General features: G+C 43.7%; 1 protein-coding gene across 1 annotated transcript; it reads right to left on the bottom strand.

The window, feature by feature from the left end:
* Positions 1–11,274: 11,274 nt before the first annotated feature.
* On the bottom strand, positions 11,275–26,881 carry LOC120066763 (guanine nucleotide-binding protein subunit beta-5a). Its single transcript, XM_039018231.1, has 11 exons — positions 26,770–26,881; positions 25,020–25,156; positions 24,041–24,082; positions 19,387–19,463; positions 18,350–18,482; positions 16,976–17,119; positions 16,493–16,584; positions 16,244–16,292; positions 15,998–16,094; positions 13,355–13,521; positions 11,275–12,311 (listed from the first exon to the last, which is right to left on the bottom strand). The coding sequence occupies exons 1-11, from the start codon at positions 26,879–26,881 to the stop codon at positions 12,300–12,302; spliced, it is 1,062 nt and encodes a 353-aa protein (XP_038874159.1). The 3' UTR covers positions 11,275–12,299.
* Between the last annotated feature and the right edge of the window lie 272 nt (positions 26,882–27,153).

The following is a 27,153-nucleotide window of genomic DNA, read 5'->3' on the forward strand; positions in this document are numbered from 1 at the left end:
TCGGCAAAGACTAAGGAGTTTTTAAGGATAAAAAGAAACGGAATGGAGCTAAGTACAAAATCTTAAGAGGAAAACCTGGTTCAGTCTGCTTTCCATCAGACACCGGGATACAAATTCACCTTTCAGCAGGACAATAACCTAAAACAGAAGGCCAAATCTACAGTGTAGTTGCTTACCAAGATGTCATTGAATGTTCCTGAGTGGCTTAGTTACAGTTTTGACGTAAATCCGCTTGAAAATGTCTATCTAGCAATGATCAACTGAACATGAGGATTTTTTTAAAGAATAATGTGCAAATATTGTACGATCCAAAGCTCTTAGAGACTTACCAAGAAAGACTCACAGCTGTAATCGCTGCCAACGGTTATTCTAACATGTATTGACCCAGGGGGTTGAATACTTGTCTAATCAATATACCATTTTACATGTTGCGTTTATTTTCTTTCAATATACAGTACCAGTCAAACGTTTGGACACACCTACTCATTCAAGGGGTTTTCTTTATTTTCACTATTTTCTACATTGTAGAATAATAGTGAAGATATCAACACTATGGAATAACACACATGGAATCATATAGTAACCAGAAAAAGTGTTAAACAAATCTAAATATATTTTAGATTTTAGATTCTTCAAAGTAGCCACCCTTTGCCTTGATGACAGCTTTGCACACTCTTGGCATTCTCTCAACCAGCTTCATGAGGAATGTTTTTCCAACAGTCTTGAAGGAGTTCCCACATATGCTGAGCACTTGTTGGCTGCTTTTCCTTCACTCTGCGGTCCAACTCATCCCAAACCATCTCAATTGGGTTGAGGTCGGGTGATTGTGGAGGCCAGGTCATCTGATGCAGCACTCCATCACTCTCCTTCTTGGTCAAATATCCCTTATACAGCCTGGAGGTGTGTTAGGTCATTGCCCTGTTGAAAAACAAATGATAGTCCCACTAAGGCCAAACCAGATGGGATGGCGTATCGCTGCAGAATGCTGTGTTAGCCATGCTGGTTGTGTGCCTTGAATTCTAAATAAATCACTGACAGTGTCTCCAGAAAAGCCCCCCCACATCATCACACCATCCCATCCCATAAAAAGGGGAGACACAAATTGTACAATATGACTTCCATATAACCTGGAGGACATTATTGTCCAAAATAACTCCAGTGGTTATCATATATTTATATAACCCAATGACACACTGTATATAGATTTTTATATTGTGTTATTGACTGTACGTTTCTTTATTCCATGTGTAACTCTGTGTTGTTGTTTTTGCAGCACTGCTTTGCTTTATCTTGGCCAGGTCGCAGTTGTAAATGAGAACTTGTTCTCAACTAACCTACCTGGTTAAATAAAGGTGAAATATATACAATTTAAATAAATATAAAACTGGTAAAGCTTGTTTCCGACTTTGTGGCTGTGTTATCTAGTGGAAATCGCACTGTAATTGCCTGGTTACTAAAATTCTACACTGTTTGCACAATTTCAGTTTGTGAGAAAACAAGCACTGAATAGTGTAGGGAATCATTGTATCTTAGTCGCCACCAAAATATCTTTATAGCTGTTTGAAGCTAGTGGAACAAAACTGCTTTCCCAGTTTGACAACACATGTCACGCAGGCGGGAGGAATCAGTAGGCGAATATCACAGCGGTCCCATTGTCAATCTCGCCACTTGCAGTTAAGTAATACTGTGAAACACTTATCATTCCACTATTAGCGCCAGCTATATTATCAACAAAATCTAGATTTTCATCCAAATAGGTGACAGATTTTCATGCGAATATTCTTCAAACCTGCATAAAAACAATATGCGCATTTTCCCACCAGAGATGTTTCCATCAAATGGACTTGTTGTAGTCTGAGCAATGTGAGCGGAGCAGAGTGAGGAGTGCCGCGTGCCCGAATGCTGGAGCGTCGAGCTTCTCCAGTAGCGCTCACTTCACGAGCTCAGGGCATGCCTGGCCCAGCATGCATTTGTAGTCTACTTGTGTGCTGCTATATGGCCCATTTCTTTAGCTATTGTCATGGAGTTCGCTCAATATTTTTTTTATAAAGAAACTGATAAAAGCACAATGGTGACAAAATCAAGGTGATTTACAAAGATGAGGACCAAGCACAGGAGAGGGAGTGTGGTGATGTAATGTCCACAACTAAAGAATCATTGTTGAATCTGAAAAGACACGTATCCTGAAAGCATGATGGTGTACTTACTATGTGCACATGCTAAAAGAAATGAACGAGGTGGGTAGATAACTAAGTGTGTCATTGTAGCAAAGTATTTATAAAATAAAATAAATCTGCTTTCAAAAGTTTTGTTAATTTTTGTTATATTATCCATACAATAGGCCTGGCATATCCCCACATTTAAGGAGCTTTCCATTTTGATTGGGTTATTTTTGCCTAAAAACCTTTAGGCCTACCAATAGAGAGAGAAAAGCTCTGCATCTCTGCCCAGCCTGGCAAGAGTGGCTAAAGGGTGTTTAGCATCCCCAGTGGCTCTTCAAGCGCGGAGAGGATATTCTCCACTGCTGGCCGGATCTCCAGGATCCATCACATGAGCCTGAAGACCCAGACTGGCCAAACTCGTGTTTCTAAAAATTAATTCAAAAGGCATTGTAGACTGAGCCTAATAAGGCATTTTTCATTTAATTTGTATTTAATTCTAAGTCACAGCCTATATGCGCAAGTTATAGACTATAATGATTTAATACAGCGAAGTGTTGTTTAAATGCTGAGCACTTTATGTCCCTACAGGCCTATTGTGTCGCACTCGCAAATTATTCACAATGTATTTCTTTGTAGGCTATAGCTTTGAAATAATAATACCTAAATAATTCATTTTCGTTCCTTCTTAGGCTCCCTGTCTGGCTCCTAACCTATGGAGTGTTTATATGCTGTTTAATATGACATGTAGCCTATTTGAAATGATGAGCGCTTCTTACATTCACCATTTCATGTTTATAAAAAATACTTTTCAAATCGTATGGTTTTTATTTTTATTTATTTATTTAACCTTTATTTAACCAGGTAGGCAAATTGAGAACACGTTCTCATTTACAATTGCGACCTGGCCAAGATAAAGCAAAGCAGTTCGACACATACAACAACACATAGTTACACATGGAGTAAAAACAAACATATAGTCAATAATACAGTGAAAAAAAATAAGTCTATATACAATGTGAGCAAGTGAGGTGAGATAAGGGAGGTGAAGGCAAACAGATATATGTATAAATAAATAAAAATATAAAAAGGCCATGGAGGCGAAGTGAGTACAACACAGCAAGTAAAGTAAAAACTAAAAAAAACACTGGAATGGTTGGTTTGCATTGGAAGAAAGTGCAAAGTAGAGACAGAAATAATGGGGTGCAAAGGAGCAAAATAAATTAATAAATAAATACAGTAGGTAAAGAGGTAGTTGTTTGGGCTAAATTGTAGATGGGTTATGTACAGGTGCAGTAATCTATGAGCTGCTCTGACAGCTGGTGCTTAAAGCTAGTGAGGGAGATAGGTGTTTCCAGTTTCAGAGATTTTTGTAGTTCGTTCCAGTCATTGGCAGCAGAGAACTGGAAGGAGAGGCGTCCAAAGGAAGAATTGGTTTTGGGGGTGACTAGAGAGATATACCTGCTGGAGCGCGTGCTACAGGTAGGTGCTGCTATGGTGACCAGCGAGCTGAGATAAGGGGGGACTTTACCTAGCAGGGTCTTGTAGATGACCTGGAACCAGTGGGTTTGGCGACGAGTATGAAGCGAGGGCCAGCCAACGAGAGTGTACAGGTCGCAGTGGTGGGTAGTATATGGGGCTTTGGTGACAAAACGGATGGCACTGTGATAGACTGCATCCAATTTATTGAGTAGGGTTTTGGAGGCTATTTTGTAAATGACATCACCGAAGTCGAGGATTGGTAGGATGGTCAGTTTTACAAGGGTATGTTTGGCAGCATGAGTAAAGGATGCTTTGTTGCGGAATAGGAAGCCAATTCTAGATTTGACTTTGGATTGGAGATGTTTGATGTGGGTCTGGAAGGAGAGTTTACAGTCTAACCAGACACCTAGGTATTTGTAGTTGTCCACATATTCTAAGTCAGAGCCGTCCAAAGTAGTGATGTTGGACAGGCGGGCAGGAGCAGGCAGCGATCGGTTGAAGAGCATGCATTTGGTTTTACTTGTATTTAAGAGCAGTTGGAGGCCACGGAAGGAGAGTTGTATGGCATTGAAGCTCGCCTGGAGGGTTGTTAACACAGTGTCAAAAGAAGGGCCAGAAGTATACAGAATAGTGTCGTCTGCGTAGAGGTGGATCAGAGAATCACCAGCAGCAAGAGCGACATCATTGATGTAAACAGAGAACAGAGTCGGTCCAAGAATTGAACCCTGTGGCACCCCCATAGAGACTGCCAGAGGCCCGGACAACAGACCCTCCGATTTGACACACTGAACTCTATCAGAGAAGTAGTTGGTGAACCAGGCGAGGCAATCATTAGAGAAACCAAGGCTGTCGAGTCTGCCAATGAGGATGTGGTGATTGACAGAGTCAAAAGCCTTGGCCAGGTCAATGAATACGGCTGCACAGTATTGTTTCCTATCGATGGCGGTTACGATATCGTTTATGACCTTGAGCGTGGCTGAGGTGCACCCATGACCAGCTCTGAAACCAGATTGCATAGCGGAGAAGGTGTGGTGTGATTCGAAATGGTCGGTAATCTGTTTGTTGACTTGGCTTTCGAAGACCTTAGAAAGGCAGGGTAGGATAGATATAGGTCTGTAGCAGTTAGGGTCAAGGGTGTCCCCCCCTTTGAAGAGGGGGATAACCGCAGCTGCTTTCCAATCTTTGGGGATCTCAGACGACACGAAAGAGAGGTTGAAGAGGCTAGTAATAGGGGTGGCAACAATTTCAGCAGATAGTTTTAGAAAGAAAGGGTCCAGATTATCTAGCCCGGCTGATTTGTAAGGGTCCAGATTTTGCAGCTCATTAAGAACATCAGCTGACTGTATTTGGGAGAAAGAGAAATGGGGAAGGCTTGGGCGAGTAGCAGAGGGGAGGGCAGTGCTGTTGTCCGGGGTAGGGGTAGCCAGGTGGAAAGCATGGCCAGCCGTAGAAAAATGCTTATTGAAATTCTCAATTATAGTGGATTTGTCGGTGGTGACAGTGTTTCCTATCTTCAGAGCGGTTGGAAGCTGGGAGGAGGTGTTCTTATTCTCCATGGACTTTACGGTGTCCCAGAACTTTTTTGAATTTGTGTTGCAGGAAGCAAATTTCTGCTTGAAAAAGCTAGCCTTGGCTGTTCTAACTGCCTGTGTATATTGGTTTCTGGCTTCCCTGAAAAGTTGCATATCACGGGGGCTGTTCGATGCTAATGCAGAACGCCATAGGATGTTTTTCTGTTGGTTAAGGGCAGTCAGGTCAGGAGAGAACCAAGGGCTATATCTGTTCCTGGTTCTAAATTTCTTGAATGGGGCATGCTTATTCAAGATGGTGAGGAAGGCATTTTTAAAAAATGACCAGGCATCCTCTACTGACGGGATGAGATCAATATCCTTCCAGGATACCCCGGCCAGGTCGATTAGGAAGGCCTGCTCGCTGAAGTGTTTCAGGGAGCGTTTGACAGTGATGAGTGGAGGTCGTTTGACCGCTGACCCATTACGGATGCAGGCAATGAGGCAGTGATCGCTGAGATCTTGGTTGAAAACAGCAGAGGTGTATTTGGAGGGCAAGTTTGTTAGGATGATATCTATGAGGGTACCCGTGTTTACGGAATTGGGGTGGTACCTGGTAGGTTCATTGATAATTTGTGTGAGATTGAGGGCATCAAGCTTAGATTGTTTGGTTTGGTTTCAATACTTCAAAACCAAATGTTAGGTCCAGGTAGTCACAAAAATAAAAAAAGTGTTGGTTAAATTGTGATTTTAATGAATGGAGCGAAATTGGAGAAGCTGTTTTTTTTTCTTCATGTGAGCACAGAGCGGTTTTTAGCGGAGTATTGGAAAAGATGTGGAGTGCCTGAGCAGCAAGCACTGCTCGGTGAGTGACGTGCGGGATTTCCGGCCGCTCAACTCCGCTCATATACTCTGGTTGCTGATAAAAGGCTGTGCGTGATGACGTGGGTACACATACAAATACCTTTTGCGGGTTAAATTCCCATGTACCTAATAAAAGGTATCACGCCATCACGGTTGACAACTCCATTGTGTCCTCCTCCCAGAGTGCTAAGAACCTTGGCGTGATCCTGGACAACACCCTGTCGTTCTCAACTAACATCAAGGCGGTGACCCGTTCCTGTAGGTTCATGCTCTACAACATTCGCAGAGTACGACCCTGCCTCACACAGGAAGCGGCGCAGGTCCTAATCCAGGCACTTGTCATCTCCCGTCTGGATTACTGCAACTCGCTGTTGGCTGGGCTCCCTGCCTGTGCCATTAAACCCCTACAACTCATCCAGAACGCCGCAGCCCGTCTGGTGTTCAACCTTCCCAAGTTCTCTCACGTCACCCCGCTCCTCCGCTCTCTCCACTGGCTTCCAGTTGAAGCTCGCATCCGCTACAAGACCATGGTGCTTGCCTACGGAGCTGTGAGGGGAACGGCACCTCCGTACCTTCAGGCTCTGATCAGGCCCTACACCCAAACAAGGGCACTGCGTTCATCCACCTCTGGCCTGCTCGCCTCCCTACCTCTGAGGAAGTACAGTTCCCGCTCAGCCCAGTCAAAACTGTTCGCTGCTCTGGCACCCCAATGGTGGAACAAACTCCCTCACGACGCCAGGTCAGCGGAGTCAATCACCACCTTCCGGAGACACCTGAAACCCCACCTCTTTAAGGAATACCTAGGATAGGATAAAGTAATCCTTCTAACCCCCCCCCCCCTTAAAAGAGTTAGATGCACTATTGTAAAGTGGTTGTTCCACTGGATATCATAAGGTGAATGCACCAATTTGTAAGTCGCTCTGGATAAGAGCGTCTGCTAAATGACTTAAATGTTAAATGTAAATGTAATAAAAAATACAAGTTAAATGGGTTTCCATCACATTTAACTATACTGACGGCTTTCTCACAAAGAATGTTGAGTTATATAGCTAGTGTGCCCTCTCTGGTATTGACACTTGCGCTCTAGCCATCCGCTTGCCGATACAGTGTGGGCAGATAGCCTGTTGGCTGGAGCACACGTATAGACTACATGAGATTATTGACAAAAGAGCGAGGTTGTTTTTTATTTGTCAAATGGCAGCCAAGCATCGTAATGCCTGGAATGGAGTATAATGGATGGAATGGAGTATAATGGATGGAATGGAGTATAATGGATGGAATGGAGTATAATGGATGGAATGGAGTATAATGGATGGAATGGAGTATAATGGCTGGAATGGAGTATAATGGATGGAATGGAGTATAATGGATGGAATGGAGTGAATGGATGGAATGGAGTATAATGGATGGAATGGAGTACAATGGATGGAATGGAGTACAATGGATGGAATGGAGTATAATGGATGGAATGGAGTGAATGGATGGAATGGAGTATAATGGCTGGAATGGAGTGAATGGATGGAATGGAGTATAATGGATGGAATGGAGTATAATGGATGGAATGGAGTACAATGGATGGAATGGAGTATAATGGATGGAATGGAGTATAATGGATGGAATGGAGTGAATGGATGGAATGGAGTATAATGGATGGAATGGAGTATAATGGATGGAATGGAGTACAATGGATGGAATGGAGTATAATGGATGGAATGGAGTATAATGGATGGAATGGAGTATAATGGCTGGAATGGAGTATAATGGATGGAATGGAGTGAATGGATGGAATGGAGTATAATGGATGGAATGGAGTATAATGGATGGAATGGAGTATAATGGATGGAATGGAGTACAATGGATGGAATGGAGTATAATGGATGGAATGGAGTATAATGGATGGAATGGAGTGAATGGATGGAATGGAGTATAATGGATGGAATGGAGTACAATGGATGGAATGGAGTGAATGGATGGAATGGAGTATAATGGATGGAATGGAGTATAATGGATGGAATGGAGTATAATGGCTGGAATGGAGTATAATGGATGGAATGGAGTATAATGGATGGAATGGAGTGAATGGATGGAATGGAGTATAATGGCTGGAATGGAGTATAATGGATGGAATGGAGTATAATGGATGGAATGGAGTACAATGGATGGAATGGAGTACAATGGATGGAATGGAGTATAATGGATGGAATGGAGTGAATGGATGGAATGGAGTATAATGGATGGAATGGAGTATAATGGATGGAATGGAGTACAATGGATGGAATGGAGTATAATGGATGGAATGGAGTGAATGGATGGAATGGAGTATAATGGCTGGAATGGAGTATAATGGATGGAATGGAGTATAATGGATGGAATGGAGTATAATGGATGGAATGGAGTATAATGGATGGAATGGAGTATAATGGCTGGAATGGAGTATAATGGATGGAATGGAGTATAATGGATGGAATGGAGTATAATGGATGGAATGGAGTACAATGGCTGGAATGGAGTATAATGGATGGAATGGAGTATAATGGATGGAATGGAGTATAATGGCTGGAATGGAGTATAATGGATGGAATGGAGTATAATGGCTGGAATGGAGTATAATGGCTGGAATGGAGTATAATGGATGGAATGGAGTATAATGGATGGAATGGAGTACAATGGATGGAATGGAGTACAATGGATGGAATGGAGTATAATGGATGGAATGGAGTATAATGGATGGAATGGAGTATAATGGCTGGAATGGAGTATAATGGATGGAATGGAGTATAATGGATGGAATGGAGTATAATGGATGGAATGGAGTATAATGGATGGAATGGAGTATAATGGCTGGAATGGAGTATAATGGATGGAATGGAGTATAATGGATGGAATGGAGTATAATGGATGGAATGGAGTATAATGGATGGAATGGAGTATAATGGCTGGAATGGAGTATAATGGATGGAATGGAGTATAATGGCTGGAATGGAGTATAATGGATGGAATGGAGTATAATGGATGGAATGGAGTATAATGGATGGAATGGAGTACAATGGATGGAATGGAGTACAATGGATGGAATGGAGTGAATAGAATGTTATCAAAACCATGTTTTTGATGCCACTCCATTGACTCCATTCCAGCCATTATTATGAGCTGTCCTCGCTAGCGAACAAATTGCTGACTTGCTCTAGTTATAAACTCGGATGCAGCGCAAATGTCAAAGTGTAGGGAGAGAGGATTGACATTAATATGTAGCTCCCAACACAATGTGGTGATCAAAAATATGAACAGTCTACTTTGCCACCTCACCAGCAATGGGACATCAAGCAACAATTACTAGCATAGGCCTACTGGTCTTTTTGGTATGTAAACATTGCTTGAAACTGATAATTTCCTTATGAAGCTTGCATTTGGAATTTATTGTTAAAATTAATTATTACGTAAACAAAATAATGAAAATGGCTGTCTGGTACCCACAATAAATAGACAAATATTTCGTGACAGTGGTAAATATAAGGTTAAATTGGCAACAAAGAATGGTTCTGAGATATTGAACATCAAAGTTTTCACATCCCAGATCTCAGAACTGTTTTGTAATGAATTCTTCTTTCATAACTTTCATAAATTAATGAAAAGGGTACCTAAAACACAAACCTGGGTTCAGCCATAATGTTCTGACCCTTCTGAATTAAACATGTTCAGTTTTTAAGAAGACTGAAGAGGGAGAATAATCTGCTTCTGGTTGGGTAGAAACTGTGTTATATTAGGACTTTTAGTTGTCATTGCATGTGTATCTACCAGGGGTAAGAATGACTGTCATGAATCAGCCTGACCGTTGAAAGACTGGAGGAGAGAAGTACTCGAGACAGAGGTTATTTCAGAAGGACCAGCAGCTAATCTGTTATTTGAACCTCTATTTAACTAGGCAAGTCAGTTAAGAACAAATTCTTATTTACAATGACAGCCTACTCCGGCCAAACCCAGACGCCACCTTACGGGATTCCCAATCACAGCCAGATGTGATACAGCCTGGATTTGAACCAGGTACTGCAGTGACGCCTCTTGCACTGAGATGCAGTGTCTTAGACCACTGCGCCACTCGGGAGTTATGATTAGGCACAAATAATTTGAATACATTTTTGAATACGTATACATGCTAGAATAACACTATTTTACCAATAGATAGTCAGAACACATCATCAAATACATTAAATGTATTACGTCCATCAGACAAATTACTGTCATCGCTGAACAACGATGTGATTATTTAGGCTACTTAAACATTTCTGACAGTGTTTTTTTGTTGTTGTTGCTTGCTTTACATTATTGCTGGCTAGACTAGCCTAGACCAGTATTTCTCAAACTTGGTCCTGGGGCCCCCACCTGGGTGCACATTTAGTTTTTTCCCCCTAGCACTACACAGCTGATTCAAATAACCAACTGTGTAACTTGCACCCAGTGGGGGGGGGGGCCCAGGACCGAGTTTGGGAAACCCTAGCCTAGACCATACTTAGAGGGAGTTAGCAAAGACATGTGTTCTGATTGGTCCGTCTGTATTTGTTCAGGCTTGTGATTGGATTGCAGATATAACCTTATAGCACCAAGTTCTAATGGGTTAATGCTGATAGACCGTTCTAGTTTTTCATTTTTTCCCCCCCACTTAATATTAACTTTTTCAAAATTCTTACTTCACAGACATATGAAGAACCATTTAAAGATCTATTATATGTGACTAACTCCTTTTTGACAAATATGTCAGAACCTTATAGTTCCAAGGTCTCAATTTGTAGTTTACAAGTCATTGCATGTATAGATTTTTTTTTTAAACTTAAGACTTGTGAATCGACTCGACTTGCTCTTAGAATGTACAACGTGGACTTGACCCGTTCTACTTGGGACTCAGACCTTGTGACTTGAGACTTGCTTGTGTCTCCTATAATAGTGACTTGGTCCCACCTCTGGTAAATATGAAAATATATTACAAAATAAATCCAATCATCATTGTCATATTGAGATATGTAAAACAAATTTTTGCTTTGAATTTTTTACAAGTTTACTTCAAATCACTAATAAATTCCAAATATGGCAACCACAACAGCAGAAATAAACACAAAATCGATAGTCCAAATTAATTTTATTACTTTTGTGTAGTGTAGGTGAATAGTTTATGGTATCATGTAAACTTTGTATATACACTAAACTACAATATAATAATTACAATAAATTATGAAATTACGATCATCAGTATAATTGCATGAACGGGAATAGATAAGTCTAAGAATTTAAATAAGTAGGTATTCACAAAAGGTTGTATATTCATGTTAGCTAGATATTATCTAGTGTTTGTCATGTGAACATCTCAAGCAGTACGTGAATTCCACAGGTGGAAAAGGAACTGGAATGGAAAATGTGGCATCGACCAAGATGATTGGTCCTGGCATCGACCAAGATGATTGGTCCTGGCATCGACCAAGATGATTGGTCCTGGCATCGACCAAGAGGATTGGTCCTGGCACCGACCAAGAGGATTGGTCCTGGCATCGACCAAGAGGATTGGTCCTGGCATCGACCAAGAGGATTGGTCCTGGCATCGACCAAGAGGATTGGTCCTGGCATCGACCAAGATGATTGGTCCTGGCATCGACCAAGATGATTGGTCCTGGCATCGACCAAGATGATTGGTCCTGGCATCAACCAAGATGACTAGTGACTCTTGAGGGTTGGTTCCAAATGTATGAACTGTTTTTCATCATATCTCAAATCTAAACATTGCATCATACTACATCTTATACATTAGGTTATTGAAGACATTCTTCCTCTAACTCTTTTACTCTCTGTATATTCACCACTAGATTCATTTCAAACTTTGTTATTCATCACCATCTACTTCACACGAGTTCTCTTTAGACCACCTGCTTTAAACTAGAGTAGCTATATCATCATTCTGTGTGTGATTATGAATTTCATGAAGATATATTGACCTTGCGTGATCTAAAATACTTAATGTGATACGTTATTAAAGCTCGTAATAAAAGTGTATCTTTAGCGGGGTTTTTTTTTTTTGTTGATAATGACTGTTAACTTGTCAAAGACCACGGTTCAAACGTACCCTGACACACCACTACAGTAAGACTGAGTGTTTACAATGCCTGCCCTTTACCACTGTGTATATATATGTTCAACTGAATCTGAACCTATGACTGTATTCAAGCAGAGTGGAACACGTCTGGCTCCATCTATCTACCACTGAATTCACTTGGTCAGTTTTTCCTCTTCTGTGTCGTTTTCCTTAAGCCCAGATCTGAAATTTAAAAAAAATTAATAAATAGAGAGAAACATAAACATAAACATAAAAAAGAGACCATGATGCTGTTCTATAGAAAAAGAAAATGGAGAGGGTGGGCACCAGGGAAAACCCAGATGGATAGAAGAAGAATAGAATGATAAGATAGATAGGATCAATAGATAAGATAGATAGGATCAATAGATAGGATAGATAGGATAGGATCAATAGATAGGATAGGATCAATAGATAAGATAGATAGGATAGGATCAATAGATAGGATAGGATCAATAGATAGGATAGATAGGATAGGATCAATAGATAGGATAGATAGGATAGGATCAATAGATAAGATAGATAGGATAGGATCAATAGATAAGATAGATAGGATAGGATCAATAGATAAGATAGATAGGATAGGATCGATAGATAAGATAGATAGGATAGGATCAATAGATAAGATAGATAGGATAGGATCAATAGATAGGATCAATAGATAAGATAGATAGGATAGGATCAATAGATAAGATAGATAGGATAGGATCAATAGATAAGATAGATAGGATAGGATCGATAGATAAGATAGATAGGATAGGATCAATAGATAAGATAGATAGGATAGGATCAATAGATAGGATAGATAGGATCAATAGATAAGATAGATAGGAGTAGGCAATACTAATAATTTGTTTTTGGGGAATATAACCCAGGTGATATCCCCTATCCCTCACCCTGAGAGTGTGGTCCTTTGGGAATATAACCCAGGTGATAACCCTTATCCCTCACCCTGAGAGTGTGGTCCTTTGGGAATATAACCCAGGTGATAACCCTTATCCCTCACCCTGAGAGTGTGGTCCTTTGGGAATATAACCCAGGTGATAACCCTTATCCCTCACCCTGAGAGTGTGGTCCTTTGGGAATATAACCCAGGTGATAACCCTTATCCCTCACCCTGAGAGTGTGGTCCTTTGGGAATATAACCCAGGTGATAACCCTTATCCCTCACCCTGAGAGTGTGGTCCTTTGGGAATATAACCCAGGTGATATCCCCTATCCCTCACCCTGAGAGTGTGGTCCCATGACCCTGAGCAGAAGGCCGTTCCGTCAGGAGACAGACGCAGAGTGCTGACACGGTTCTCATGTCCAAACAGGATGGACACCCTCGTCCCCTTCAAGACATCCCACACGTTGATGGTGTAGTCGTTGTAGCCACCGAACAGTAGCCGGCCTGAAGAAGAAAATACATGTCCTCTTTCAACAATGTAGATGGCAATACATCGTTTCTGAAGAGAAGGTTAATGTGACAGGACGCTGTTCATATTCAGCTTACTGGTTAGTGACAGGGAACACTAAAGGGTAGACTGGTTAGTGACATGGACCACTAAAGGGTAGACTGGTTAGTGACATGGACCACTAAAGGGTAGACTGGTTAGTGACATGGAACACTAAAGGGTAGATTGGTTAGTGACATGGACCACTAAAGGGTAGACTGGTTAGTGACATGGAACACTAAAGGGTAGACTGGTTAGTGACATGGAACACTAAAGGGTAGACTGGTTAGTGACATGGAACACTAAAGGGTAGACTGGTTAGTGACATGGACCACTAAAGGGTAGACTGGTTAGTGACATGGACCACTAAAGGGTAGACTGGTTAGTGACATGGACCACTAAAGGGTAGACTAGTTAGTGACATGGATCACTAAAGTGTGGACTAGTTAGTGACATGGAACACTAAAGTGTAGACTGGTTAGTGACATGGAATCACTAAAGTGTAGACTGTTTAGTGACATGGACCACTAAAGTGTAGACTGGTTAGTGACATGGACAACTAAAGTGTAGACTGGTTAGTGACATGGACCACTAAAGTGTGGACTAGTTAGTGACATGGACCACTAAAGTGTAGACTGGTTAGTGACATGAACCACTAAAGTGTGGACTAGTTAGTGACATGGACCACTAAAGTGTAGACTAGTTAGTGACATGGAACACTAAAGTGTGGACTAGTTAGTGACATGGACCACTAAAGTGTAGACTGGTTAGTGACATGGAACACTAAAGTGTAGACTGGTTAGTGTCATAGAACACTAAAGTGTAGACTGGTTAGTGACATGGAATCACTAAAGTGTAGACTGGTTAGTGTCATAGAACACTAAAGTGTAGACTGGTTAGTGACATGGAATCACTAAAGTGTAGACTAGTTAGTGACATGGACCACTAAAGGGTAGACTGGTTAGTGACATGGACCACTAAAGTGTAGACTGGTTAGTGACATGGACCACTAAAGTGTGGACTAGTTAGTGACATGGACCACTAAAGTGTAGACTGGTTTGTGACATGGACCACTAAAGTGTAGACGAGTTAGTGACATGGACCACTAAAGTTTAGACTGGTTAGTGACATGGAACACTAAAGTGTAGACTGGTTAGTGACATGGAACACTAAAGTGTAGACTGGTTAGTGACATGGACCACTAAAGGGTAGACTGGTTAGTGACATGGACCACTAAAGTGTAGACTGGTTAGTGACATGGACCACTAAAGTGTAGACTGGTTAGTGTCATAGAACACTAAAGTGTAGACTGGTTAGTGACATGGAATCACTAAAGTGTAGACTAGTTAGTGACATGGACCACTAAAGGGTAGACTGGTTAGTGACATGGACCACTAAAGTGTAGACTGGTTAGTGACATGGACCACTAAAGTGTGGACTAGTTAGTGACATGGACCACTAAAGTGTAGACTGGTTTGTGACATGGACCACTAAAGTGTAGACGAGTTAGTGACATGGACCACTAAAGTTTAGACTGGTTAGTGACATGGAACACTAAAGTGTAGACTGGTTAGTGACATGGAACACTAAAGTGTAGACTGGTTAGTGACATGGACCACTAAAGGGTAGACTGGTTAGTGACATGGACCACTAAAGTGTAGACTGGTTAGTGACATGGACCACTAAAGTGTGGACTAGTTAGTGACATGGTCCACTAAAGTGTAGACTGGTTAGTGTCATAGAACACTAAAGTGTAGACTGGTTAGTGACATGGAATCACTAAAGTGTAGACTAGTTAGTGACATGGACCACTAAAGGGTAGACTGGTTAGTGACATGGACCACTAAAGTGTAGACTGGTTAGTGACATGGACCACTAAAGTGTGGACTAGTTAGTGACATGGACCACTAAAGTGTAGACTGGTTAGTGACATGGACCACTAAAGTGTAGACTAGTTAGTGAATGGACCACTAAAGTGTAGACTGGTTAGTGACATGGACCACTAAAGTGTGGACTAGTTAGTGTCATGGAACACTAAAGTGTGGACTAGTTAGTGTCATGGAACACTAAAGTGTAGACTGGTTAGTGACATGGACCACTAAAGTGTGGACTAGTTAGTGTCATGGACCACTAAAGTGTAGACTGGTTAGTGACATGGATTCACTAAAGTGTAGACTGGTTAGTGACATGGAACACTAAAGTGTGGACTAGTTAGTGACATGGAATCACTAAAGTGTAGACTAGTTAGTGACATGGATCACTAAAGGGTAGACTGGTTAGTGACATGGACCACTAAAGTGTAGACTAGTTAGTGTCATGGAACACTAAAGTGTGGACTAGTTAGTGTCATGGAACACTAAAGTGTTGACTGGTTAAACAGAAGAGAGGTAAAAGCACGTGTACTAGATGAAGTCCATGAATACAGTATCTTACCACTGAGAGAGAAGTCAACACTGGAGGCACCAAATATGATGCTCTCTTTGGAATAAATGGCCACTTCTCTGTCTGCTCTCAGGTCATAGAGACGACACTGAAACAAACACATGCATTAATAACTCTTTTTTATTATTTTTGACAAACAGGGTAAAACATTCAATGTCAAAGTACTTCATGAACTTTGACACAGAAAGGCAGCATCAACATGTGATCAAGCAGTAAATTATATTGATGCTAACTTACTGTAGCATCATCAGAGCCGGAGGCAAATGCATCTCCGCTGGGGTAGTACCTGATGCCAAGGAAGGAGATAAACGGCAGGTAATATATAACGAACCATACAAAAAGTGGAGAGTAGCTTAGTTTTACAGGGACAGTGCCAGCTAGTTTTCAACTGCCTGGGGGTCACTTATTATTAATACAGGGTGTATTAACACAGTGTGTCCGTGTCAGTGTCTCTAAGTCCCTTGGAATTAATTAATATCTCCTTACCTGACACTGTTGATGTCTGATTCGTGTGTTTCGAAGGACTGAATGCACTGGCCTGAGCGCATGTCCCATACGTTAGCCTTCTTGTCACAGCCCTGTGTTTAGACACACAGAAGAAGATTAAGGAATTCATTAATTATTGCTAAACCTTTTTTGAAAGGTTTTAAAATCCAAAATAAGGTTTAACTTCCAAGTGGCTTTTCCTGGTTAAATAAAAGTTAAATGAAAAAAATATCCACATTATGTCAAATGTAACACAGTATCTTTGCATTCTGGACCACACATGCCCCTAGAGACAGGGGTTTGAATCTCAAGCCTGCCACGATTTCCTCACTATCATTTCAAATCTCTCTGACTAAAAATGTTTTTAAAAAATACGAAAGGAAAGTAAAAAAGGGAAAAGACAATGCTTAGAGGTCAGGCTGTTTATTCACAATTCCTCTATTGTGGGGCAATAAAGTGAAATGCTACTAGTCTCCTCCTCACCCCAGAGACGAAGGTGTTGCCAGTCTCAGAAGGAGCCAGGTCCAGACAAAGAACATCAGAGGCGTGTCCATGGAAACTCTGCAACAGCTGACCGCTCTCCACATCCCATAATGCACAGGTTCCGTCTCCGCTGGACGTCAGGATCTGGAACACAACTGCATCTTGGGATCACAACATAATACACGTGCTCATATAAGGGGGTGAAAACTTAACTGCCACGTAGTCATTCATTAAATGTCAATGGGAGACGAAGTGAAAAACGTGATTTAAGTGAAAGTTAGGATTCACCGCATAATGTACAGTGGGGCAAAAAAGTATTTAGTCAGCCACCAATTGTGCAAGTTCTCCCACTTAAAAAGATGAGAGAGGCCTGTAATTTTCATCATAGGTACACTTCAACTATGACAGACAAAATGAGGAAAATAAATCCAGAAAATCACATTGTAGGATTTTTTATGAATTTATTTGCAAATTATGGTGGAAAATAAGTATATCTTTTTAAGTGGGAGAACTTGCACAATTGGTGGCTGACTAAATACTTTTTTGCCCCACTGTACATATGGGACTGATTTCCCAGATCTATATTCGGCTCATTTCAGGACAAAAGAATATTCTATATTGAATATGTCAGTGAAACCAGCCCCTAGAGAGCAAAGTACAACTACAATACTACAAGTAGTAAGGTCAGAGGGAAGCCATTGTAAAAACTTTGGCTGTTCAGAATTCAGATTTCTGAATTCTATGACACTGACCCATAAATAGAAGAGTCTTGGCCCGAGGCTAAAGCATGTGACTAAACACAGCCAATGGGGAACATTAGATTGACCTGAATTATTAAACAAGAACGGAAATTCTTTCCAGGTCGGGTATAGAGTGCAGTACAGTATGACGGGCAGTGATTTCCCATTACTCATCTGTCATAGGAAAGTAGTAGAAATTCAGATGCCTCATCCTAATTTGATCATCCTGTTGTTGCAGAATCATTTCTGCACATCAGGAAATGCAAACTTGTAGTGATTTTGAGATTTAAAAAGGCTTCTAAAGTTTGTAATTTCCACTTTAAAATGTCAGACTTGATTTGCTCAAACGAAAAATGTAGCAATCCCTACCAAAAAACAATCCATTAATTATTATCCATATAACAATTCACATTTTCTGTTGCTGCAAGATTATTTTCCTGATGTGTGAAACTGGCTCAAATTATGATACGGCATATCAGTAGGCTTCTCTTTTAAACTGATTTTGCAGTAATCAAGTAATTCAACAAGTTATAGAAGGGAGCGAATACAAACCTTGGTAAAGACTATAACAAAATATATACAAATGTACAACAAATAATAATTACATCAGAATAAGAAAAATGTATTCTCTAACCTGCATGTCTGAGTTGGTGAAGCTACAAGCAGATAAGTAGTTGGTGTGCATGGCGACAGACTTCTTCTTCGCTGCCAGGTTCTCATTCTTGTCCAACGACAGAGGGTACACTGAGCACTTGTTGTCCAGACCACTGAAACACAATCAATCCATCACATTTTATTTATAAACTCTCTTTAACGTCAACAGTTGTGACAGGAGCTTCACAGTAACCGGGCCAAGACCCAAAAGTGCACAGTGGGAAAATGGAGCGTGTGGGTGGAGCAGGGGGACTTACCCACAGGCCACTGCACATCCAGGGGTACAGGAACTTACCCACAGGCCACTGCACATCCAGGAGTACAGGAACTTACCCACAGGCCACTGCACATCCAGGAGTACAGGAACTTACCCACAGGCCACTGCACATCCAGGAGTACAGGAACTTACCCACAGGCCACTGCACATCCAGGAGTACAGGAACTTACCCACAGGCCACTGCACATCCAGGAGTACAGGAACTTACCCACAGGCCACTGCACATCCAGGAGTACAGGAACTTACCCACAGGCCACTGCACATCCAGGAGTACAGGAACTTACCCACAGGCCACTGCACATCCAGGAGTACAGGAACTTACCCACAGGCCACTGCACATCCAGGGGTACAGGAACTTACCCACAGGCCACTGCACATCCAGGAGTACAGGAACTTACCCACAGGCCACTGCACATCCAGGAGTACAGGAACTTACCCACAGGCCACTGCACATCCAGGAGTACAGGAACTTACCCACAGGCCACTGCACATCCAGGAGTACAGGAACTTACCCACAGGCCACTGCACATCCAGGAGTACAGGAACTTACCCACAGGCCACTGCACATCCAGGAGTACAGGAACTTACCCACAGGCCACTGCACATCCAGGAGTACAGGAACTTACCCACAGGCCACTGCACATCCAGGAGTACAGGAACTTACCCACAAGCCACTGCACATCCAGGAGTACAGGAACTTACCCACAAGCCACTGCACATCCAGGAGTACAGGAACTTACCCACAGGCCACTGCACATCCAGAGGGGGCGTAGGCACAGGCCATCACCCAGGTGCACGGCATGGTCACTGCATGCTCCTAGAGGACGCCACATTATAAAGATACAATCAGCATCATCATGGTCACTGCATGCTCCTAGAGGACAAATTTGATTTTATTTAGATTCTTGATTTGACTGTGTAATTGTTGTGATGCAGGGATCCCTTTCAAAAGGAGACCTTGGTTTCAATGGGACTCAAAGGTAAAAATATATAAAAATAGTGCACTACTTTTGACTAACATTTGGAATGGGGTGGTCAAGTTAGGGCACAGACCCAGTTTAGGGTTCCTACAACATTTTATTTTTTAACCTTAATCGATGCAAGGTGGATTTTTTTTCAATATACTGTAATTCTGATGATTCAACGCATGAAATGCTTTAGCTGAGGTTTGGTACATTTTCCCTGTTCAAATCAATCATCAATCTGTGCCAACAGGTGTTACAGCGTTTGCATTCAAGGTCAGGATTTTATCAAAGGGCGTTAGCATACAGCAGTAAATTCCCTTGAAAGTGACATCCAGAGTGTGAATTATACCGGGACATTCAGGGGTGTCTATAATACCGGGACATTCAGGGGTGTCTATAATACCGGGACATTCAGGGGTGTCTATAATACCGTGACATTCAGGGGTGTCTATAATACCGTGTCATTCAGGGGTGTCTATAATACCGGGACATTCAGGGGTGTCTATAATACCGGGACATTCAGGGGTGTCTATAATACCGGGACATTCAGGGGTGTCTATAATACCGTGACATTCAGGGGTGTCTATAATACCAGGACATTCAGGGGTGTCTATAATACCGTGACATCCAGGGGTGTCTATAATACCGTGACATTCAGGGGTGTCCATAATACCGTGACATTCAGGGGTGTCTATAATACCGTGACATTCAGGGGTGTCTATAATACCGTGACATTCAGGGGTGTCTATAATACCGTGACATTCAGGGGTGTCTATAATACCGTGACATTCAGGGGTGTCTATAATACCGTGACATTCAGGGGTGTCTATAATACCGTGACATCCAGGGGTGTCTATTTTTAACAGGACCTCATCCACTACATTTATTTATGGGCTGTATAGTAAAGATGTAATTCAACTGTAAAATGTATTACCTTTTTAATGTGAGTCATGAACACAACCAGTCATAATGTTTTCATCTGATTGTCGAACAAATCACTTCAAAAAGTAGGTTAAGTAGGATTACCTGCTCACGTCTACTCCAGTAGGTTAAGTAGGATTACCTGCTCACGTCTACTCCAGTAGGTTAAGTAGGATTACCTGCTCACGTCTACTCCAGTAGGTTAAGTAGGATTACCTGCTCACGTCTACTCCAGTAGGTTAAGTAGGATTACCCGCTCACGTCTACTCCAAAATAATTCCAGCATGCGAACAGTGCACTGAGCACCCGCCATTTGAATGCAAAGGGACATCTATTACAAACACCACAAGGGTAATGACATTCAGCCTACCAAGTGGTGTGTATTCATGGATGTCAAGGGAAGCCAGGTTATCCAAAAGATGTTAACATGTACATTTATACAATTATTTCTCATTCAGGGCAGAGCCCCACCTGTTTTTTTGCCCCACATTTTTAGCAAAAAAATATATAATTGTATTTCTTTAGGGTTTGTCTGTTATTTTGGCATTAATACATGTCACATATCAGTTTGCAAACAACGGAAAAAAAAGACGCTGCATACAAACTATTTTTCTTGAGCAAGGCAGCTCCAAAATGCAGGTGTTTCAGCCGAGCTCAGTGCTTTCTGTGGCGGTGGGGTCAGGCCAGCGGATAATACGGAGCATTGCGCCGTGATTGGCTCAGTGTTCTGTCACTCACGGTGGACACTACTAAGTCTAAGGGTAGACCTCGAAAATTCAAGCCCCTTGGGTGCTGCTATAGAGTTACAGTAGAAGTGCCCATCCATATGTAGCCCATGTATCTAACGCTGTCTGGCCAAAAAGAATGACATGTCATACTCTTTTTGACCTGACAGCATCAGATACATGGGCAACACATACGGAGACAGAGAGGCGCTGTTTCAGTCGCTCTGATGGTTTTTTTCTCCTATGAGATTGATGATTCTGGATGAAAATGACAAATATATTCAGAGATGATATATCAGATCTTTCTGGGGGGGGGGGGGGGGGGGGCAATGTGGTGGCCAATCAGATTTCAAAGGTGGCCGTGGCCACACAGGGCACTGGCCACCCTGGGCCACGCCGCAAGTCCATAGGACACTGGCCACCACCACAGGTCCATAGGGCACTGACCACCCTGGCCACCACCACAGGTCCATAGGGCACTGGCCACCACCACAGGTCCATAGGGCACTGACCACCCTGGTCACCACCACAGGTCCATAGGGCACTGGCCACCACCACAGGTCCATAGGGCACTGACCACCCTGGGAACCGCCACAGGTCCATAGGGCACTGGCCACCACCACAGGTCCATAGGGCACTGGCCACCACCACAGGTCCATAGGGCACTGGCCACCACCACAGGTCCATAGGGCACTGACCACCACTACAGGTCCATAGGGCACTGACCACCCTGGGAACCGCCACAGGTCCATAGGGCACTGGCCACCACCACAGGTCCATAGGGCACTGGCCACCACCACAGGTCCATAGGGCACTGGCCACCACCACAGGTCCATAGGGCACTGGCCACCACCACAGGTCCATAGGGCACTGACCACCCTGGCCACCACCACAGGTCCATAGGGCACTGGCCACCACCACAGGTCCATAGGGCACTGACCACCCTGGTCACCACCACAGGTCCATAGGGCACTGGCCACCACCACAGGTCCATAGGGCACTGACCACCCTGGGAACCGCCACAGGTCCATAGGGCACTGGCCACCACCACAGGTCCATAGGGCACTGGCCACCACCACAGGTCCATAGGGCACTGGCCACCACCACAGGTCCATAGGGCACTGACCACCACTACAGGTCCATAGGGCACTGACCACCCTGGGAACCGCCACAGGTCCATAGGGCACTGGCCACCACCACAGGTCCATAGGGCACTGGCCACCACCACAGGTCCATAGGGCACTGGCCACCACCACAGGTCCATAGGGCACTGGACACCACCACAGGTCCATAGGGCACTGACCACCCTGGCCACCACCACAAGTCCATAGGGCACTGGCCACCACCACAGGTCCATAGGGCACTGGCCACCACCACAGGTCCATAGGGCACTGGCCACCACCACAGGTCCATAGGGCACTGGCCACCACCACAGGTCCATAGGGCACTGGCCACCACCACAGGTCCATAGGGCACTGGCCACCACCACAGGTCCATAGGGCACTGGCCACCACCACAGGTCCATAGGGCACTGGCCACCACCACAGGTCCATAGGGCACTGGCCACCACCACAGGTCCATAGGGCACTGGCCACCACCACAGGTCCATAGGGCACTGGCCACCACCACAGGTCCATAGGGCACTGACCACCACCACAGGTCCATAGGGCACTGGCCACCACCACAGGTCCATAGGGCACTGACCACCCTGGTCACCACCACAGGTCCATAGGGCACTGGCCACCACCACAGGTCCATAGGGCACTGACCACCCTGGTCACCACCACAGGTCCATAGTGCACTGGCCACCACCACAGGTCCATAGTGCACTGACCACCCTGGTCACCACCACAGGTCCATAGTGCACTGGCCACCACCACAGGTCCATAGTGCACTGGCCACCACCACAGGTCCATAGGGCACTGGCCACCACCACAGGTCCATAGGGCACTGGCCACCACCACAGGTCCATAGGGCACTGGCCACCACCACAGGTCCATAGGGCACTGGCCACCACCACAGGTCCATAGGGCACTGGCCACCACCACAGGTCCATAGGGCACTGGCCACCACCACAGGTCCATAGGGCACTGGCCACCACCACAGGTCCATAGGGCACTGGCCACCACCACAGGTCCATAGGGCACTGGCCACCACCACAGGTCCATAGGGCACTGACCACCACCACAGGTCCATAGGGCACTGGCCACCACCACAAGTCCATAGGGCACTGACCACCCTGGTCACCACCACAGGTCCATAGGGCACTGGCCACCACCACAGGTCCATAGGGCACTGACCACCCTGGTCACCACCACAGGTCCATAGTGCACTGGCCACCACCACAGGTCCATAGTGCACTGACATCCCTGGTCACCACCACAGGTCCATAGTGCACTGGCCACCACCACAGGTCCATAGTGCACTGGCCACCACCACAGGTCCATAGGGCACTGGCCACCACCACAGGTCCATAGTGCACTGGCCACCACCACAGGTCCATAGGGCACTGGCCACCACCACAGGTCCATAGGGCACTGGCCACCACCACAGGTCCATAGGGCACTGGCCACCACCACAGGTCCATAGGGCACTGGCCACCACCACAGGTCCATAGGGCACTGGTCAGTAGTGCAACATGTAGGGAATAGGGTGCCATTCGGGATGCACAAAATGTTCTCGCTCATCCAAAATCAGATGAAATAACTACAGAAGTCTTGCTATTTCTCTAAGCATTTGTCAACTCTATAGCCTTTCTGGACAGAGAAGAAAAGGTTCCCTACCTTGTTAGTGGTGAAGGCATCCCATACAATCACTTTTCCATCCTGAAAAGAAGTTAGATTCAGGACAAAACATTAGAAGTGGCACACAGGCCTAACATTCTCTACATTTCCAACAAAATGCTAAATGCTACAAATGGTATAACTACTGAAAGCAGTGCATATTGTAACGGCCCGGGGTTTATAAGCGCGGAAATCGACTCTGCCGTTCGAGCATGCTTTTGCGTCACAGTCGATAGCGCGCCGGACTTCGGGCTAGAAGGTCGAGGGTTCGAGACCCGCTCCCCTGCCTGTTTCATTACAATATTATTTTAAACAAAAACAAAAAACTCAGCACCATGGACAGCGACCGTCAGTATCTCAGAGGTGGCTACTGAAATATACACATCTGTTTTAAGAAACTTCCCCAAAAACCTCAAATTCAGCGATGATGAGCTTACAAGAAGACAGGAAGAGGTCGAAGCGAGAGAGGTTTATTCCGCCGAAAATCTGTCCACGAAAATAAGACCACAAAGTGAGGAATTTTTGTATGGAGGACAATGAGTGTCGAAATTTGGTCAGCAATTTTTTTTGTGGAATTGCTCATTTGCTATGCGAGGCTTATTTGATTGAATATAAGTTCCGTAATGGTTAAGATTATTACGAATGAACTGATATAAGTGGACGCACGTGGCATTTCAGCCACAAAACGACTTTATATCGAAGTTGTGCCTGTTGTTCACATGCACTTCTGCCCTCACATTGGCTAGAATGGTCCCACCTGATCTCGACTCCTCCCGCCTGCCTTCCATCTTTGAAGACATGTATTTCCATTGTTAGAGCGGTCACTCGACTATCTTGTCAATATGATAGAAAATCTTTTTTTTTTACCATTCATTTCAGGTACCACGGACATCGACCGTCCATATATCAAGAGCGGTGACTGCATGAACACATTTTTTTTTTAGGACTTCAGAAATCTACCCAATAATCTAAAACTCACCTGTGACGAGCTGACGATCCTCCTCTTGTCCTTACACCAGTCCATGCAGAGAACTTTGTTTCCATGTCCCTTCAGAGTCCGCCGGGTCTTCATGATAAACTGGCCCAGTCCATCCACCTTCTCTGCCACCTGGTGGACTGTAGTAGGGAACAAGATCCTATGTTACTGTACTGTGGTAGGGACCAATATTCTACATTACTGTACTGTAGTAGGGACCAAGATCCAACGTTACTGTACTGTAGTAGGGACCAAGATTCTATGTTACTGTACTGTAGTAGGGAACAAGATCCTATGTTACTGTAGTGGGGAACAAGATCCTATGTTACTGTAGTAGGGACCAAGATCCAACGTTACTGTACTGTAGTAGGGAACAAGATCCTACGTTACTGTACTGTAGTAGGGACCAAGATCCTACGTTACTGTAGTAGGGACCAAGATCCAACGTTACTGTGCTGTTGTAGGGACCAAGATCCAACGTTTCTGTACTGTAGTAGGGACCAAGATCCAACGTTACTGTACTGTAGTAGGGACCAAGATCCAACGTTACTGTACTGTAGTAGGGACCAAGATCCTACATTACTGTACTGTAGTAGGGACCAAGATCCAACGTTACTGTACTGTAATAGGGACCAAGATCCTACGTTACTGTACTGTAGTAGGGACCAAGATCCTACGTTACTGTAGTAGGGACCAAGATCCAACGTTACTCTGCTGTTGTAGGGACCAAGATCCAACGTTACTGTACTGTAGTAGGGACCAAGATCCAACGTTACTGTGCTGTAGTAGGGACCAAGATCCTATGTTACTGTACTGTAGTAGGGACCAAGATCCAACGTTACTGTACTGTAGTAGGGACCAAGATCCAACGTTACTGTGCTGTAGTAGGGACCAAGATCCAACGTTACTGTACTGTAGTAGGGACCAAGATCCAATGTTACTGTACTGTAGTAGGGACCAAGATCCTACGTTACTGTAGTAGGGACCAAGATCCAACATTACTGTACTGTAGTAGGGACCAAGATCCAACGTTACTGTACTGTAGTAGGGACCAAGATCCTACGTTACTGTACTGTAGTAGGGACCAAGATTCAATGTTACTGTACTGTAGTAGGGACCAAGATCCTACGTTACTGTACTGTAGTAGGGACCAAGATCCAACGTTTGCTTATAGTGTTATCATAACCTGAGCTGAGCACGGTCTTAATGTGTTCTAGCATTAAAACACTCCACCAGGCTGGGGATTCATATTAAACCGCAGTCAACGGTTAGAGATGTTAAAATTAATCTCTCTGATCTCAACAAGGTCGACAAACTAAGCATAAATCAAGGATGAATAATGTTTTAAGCACCAATCTCGGCTGTAATAAAACTGTGCGTTTGAGTGTAAAAAGAAATAGCAAATAGTGGAGTAAATTCCACCAAAGCCTAAGCTATATGTCTAATTGCAGCTGGAAATGCATCTTGTCATTTGAACACATCGGAGTAATATTAATACATAGGCGAGCAAGTGGCTTCAAATATAATAACCATTTACAAATATGAATGAAGATTTATCTATTTTCTTCGTATGACCGAGTCAGTGCTCACCGTAGCCTGATAATAGCAATATGACAAATTCACAATATAGGCCTATTATATATATTCTGATATGGGTCGTGTTGACATTTTTCATGCAGTACTATTCGGAAGACAGAGCATGTTTTGATTCGCGGGGCCTTCCGTCTCGTCTCTCATTTTCAGCACCACTCACGTTCGACATCGTGCAGCTTCGCTCTTTCGTCCTCGAGCTTCGTTTTCAACGTGTCCGATTCCGCTTTTAGGTTAGTGAGAGTCTCATTCGGTTGTACCTCCTGTGTAGCCATTTCAGGGTTTGTGGAAAATATCATATATATTCCCGTTGTCAGAGCAGATGCGGGCAGCAAAAAAAAGAAAGAAAAAAAAGAGTATATTTTGCAAGCTAAAGGACGCGGGGCTCACAGCTGATGCAGCTCTCATGACGTCAGAGGAAAGATGTTTTCTAGGGAGAGGAGGGAGGCTGCCAGCGGCGCTATGTAGGCTAGATCCATCAAGTGCGCAATAGCTACTCTATGATAAAACAAAATTGTTGTCACTTCCATTACCGCTAATGTTGTTG

The sequence above is a fragment of the Salvelinus namaycush genome, chromosome 21, assembly GCF_016432855.1.
Source record: "Salvelinus namaycush isolate Seneca chromosome 21, SaNama_1.0, whole genome shotgun sequence".
Taxonomy (NCBI): Eukaryota; Metazoa; Chordata; class Actinopteri; order Salmoniformes; family Salmonidae; genus Salvelinus; species Salvelinus namaycush.

Bases quoted from the DNA above. Each gene is read 5' to 3' on its own strand.
- LOC120066763 (XM_039018231.1), bottom strand. From the start codon at position 26,881: ATGGCTACACAGGAGGTACAACCGAATGAGACTCTCACTAACCTAAAA. The intron at 25,157-26,769 runs GTGAGTGGTGCT...TCCCTACTACAG, and splicing joins GAAGCTGCACGATGTCGAAC to TCCACCAGGTGGCAGAGAAG. The intron at 17,120-18,349 runs GTTAGAGAATAC...GTTGTGTTCCAG, and splicing joins TCACCAACTCAGACATGCAG to ATCCTGACGTCCAGCGGAGA.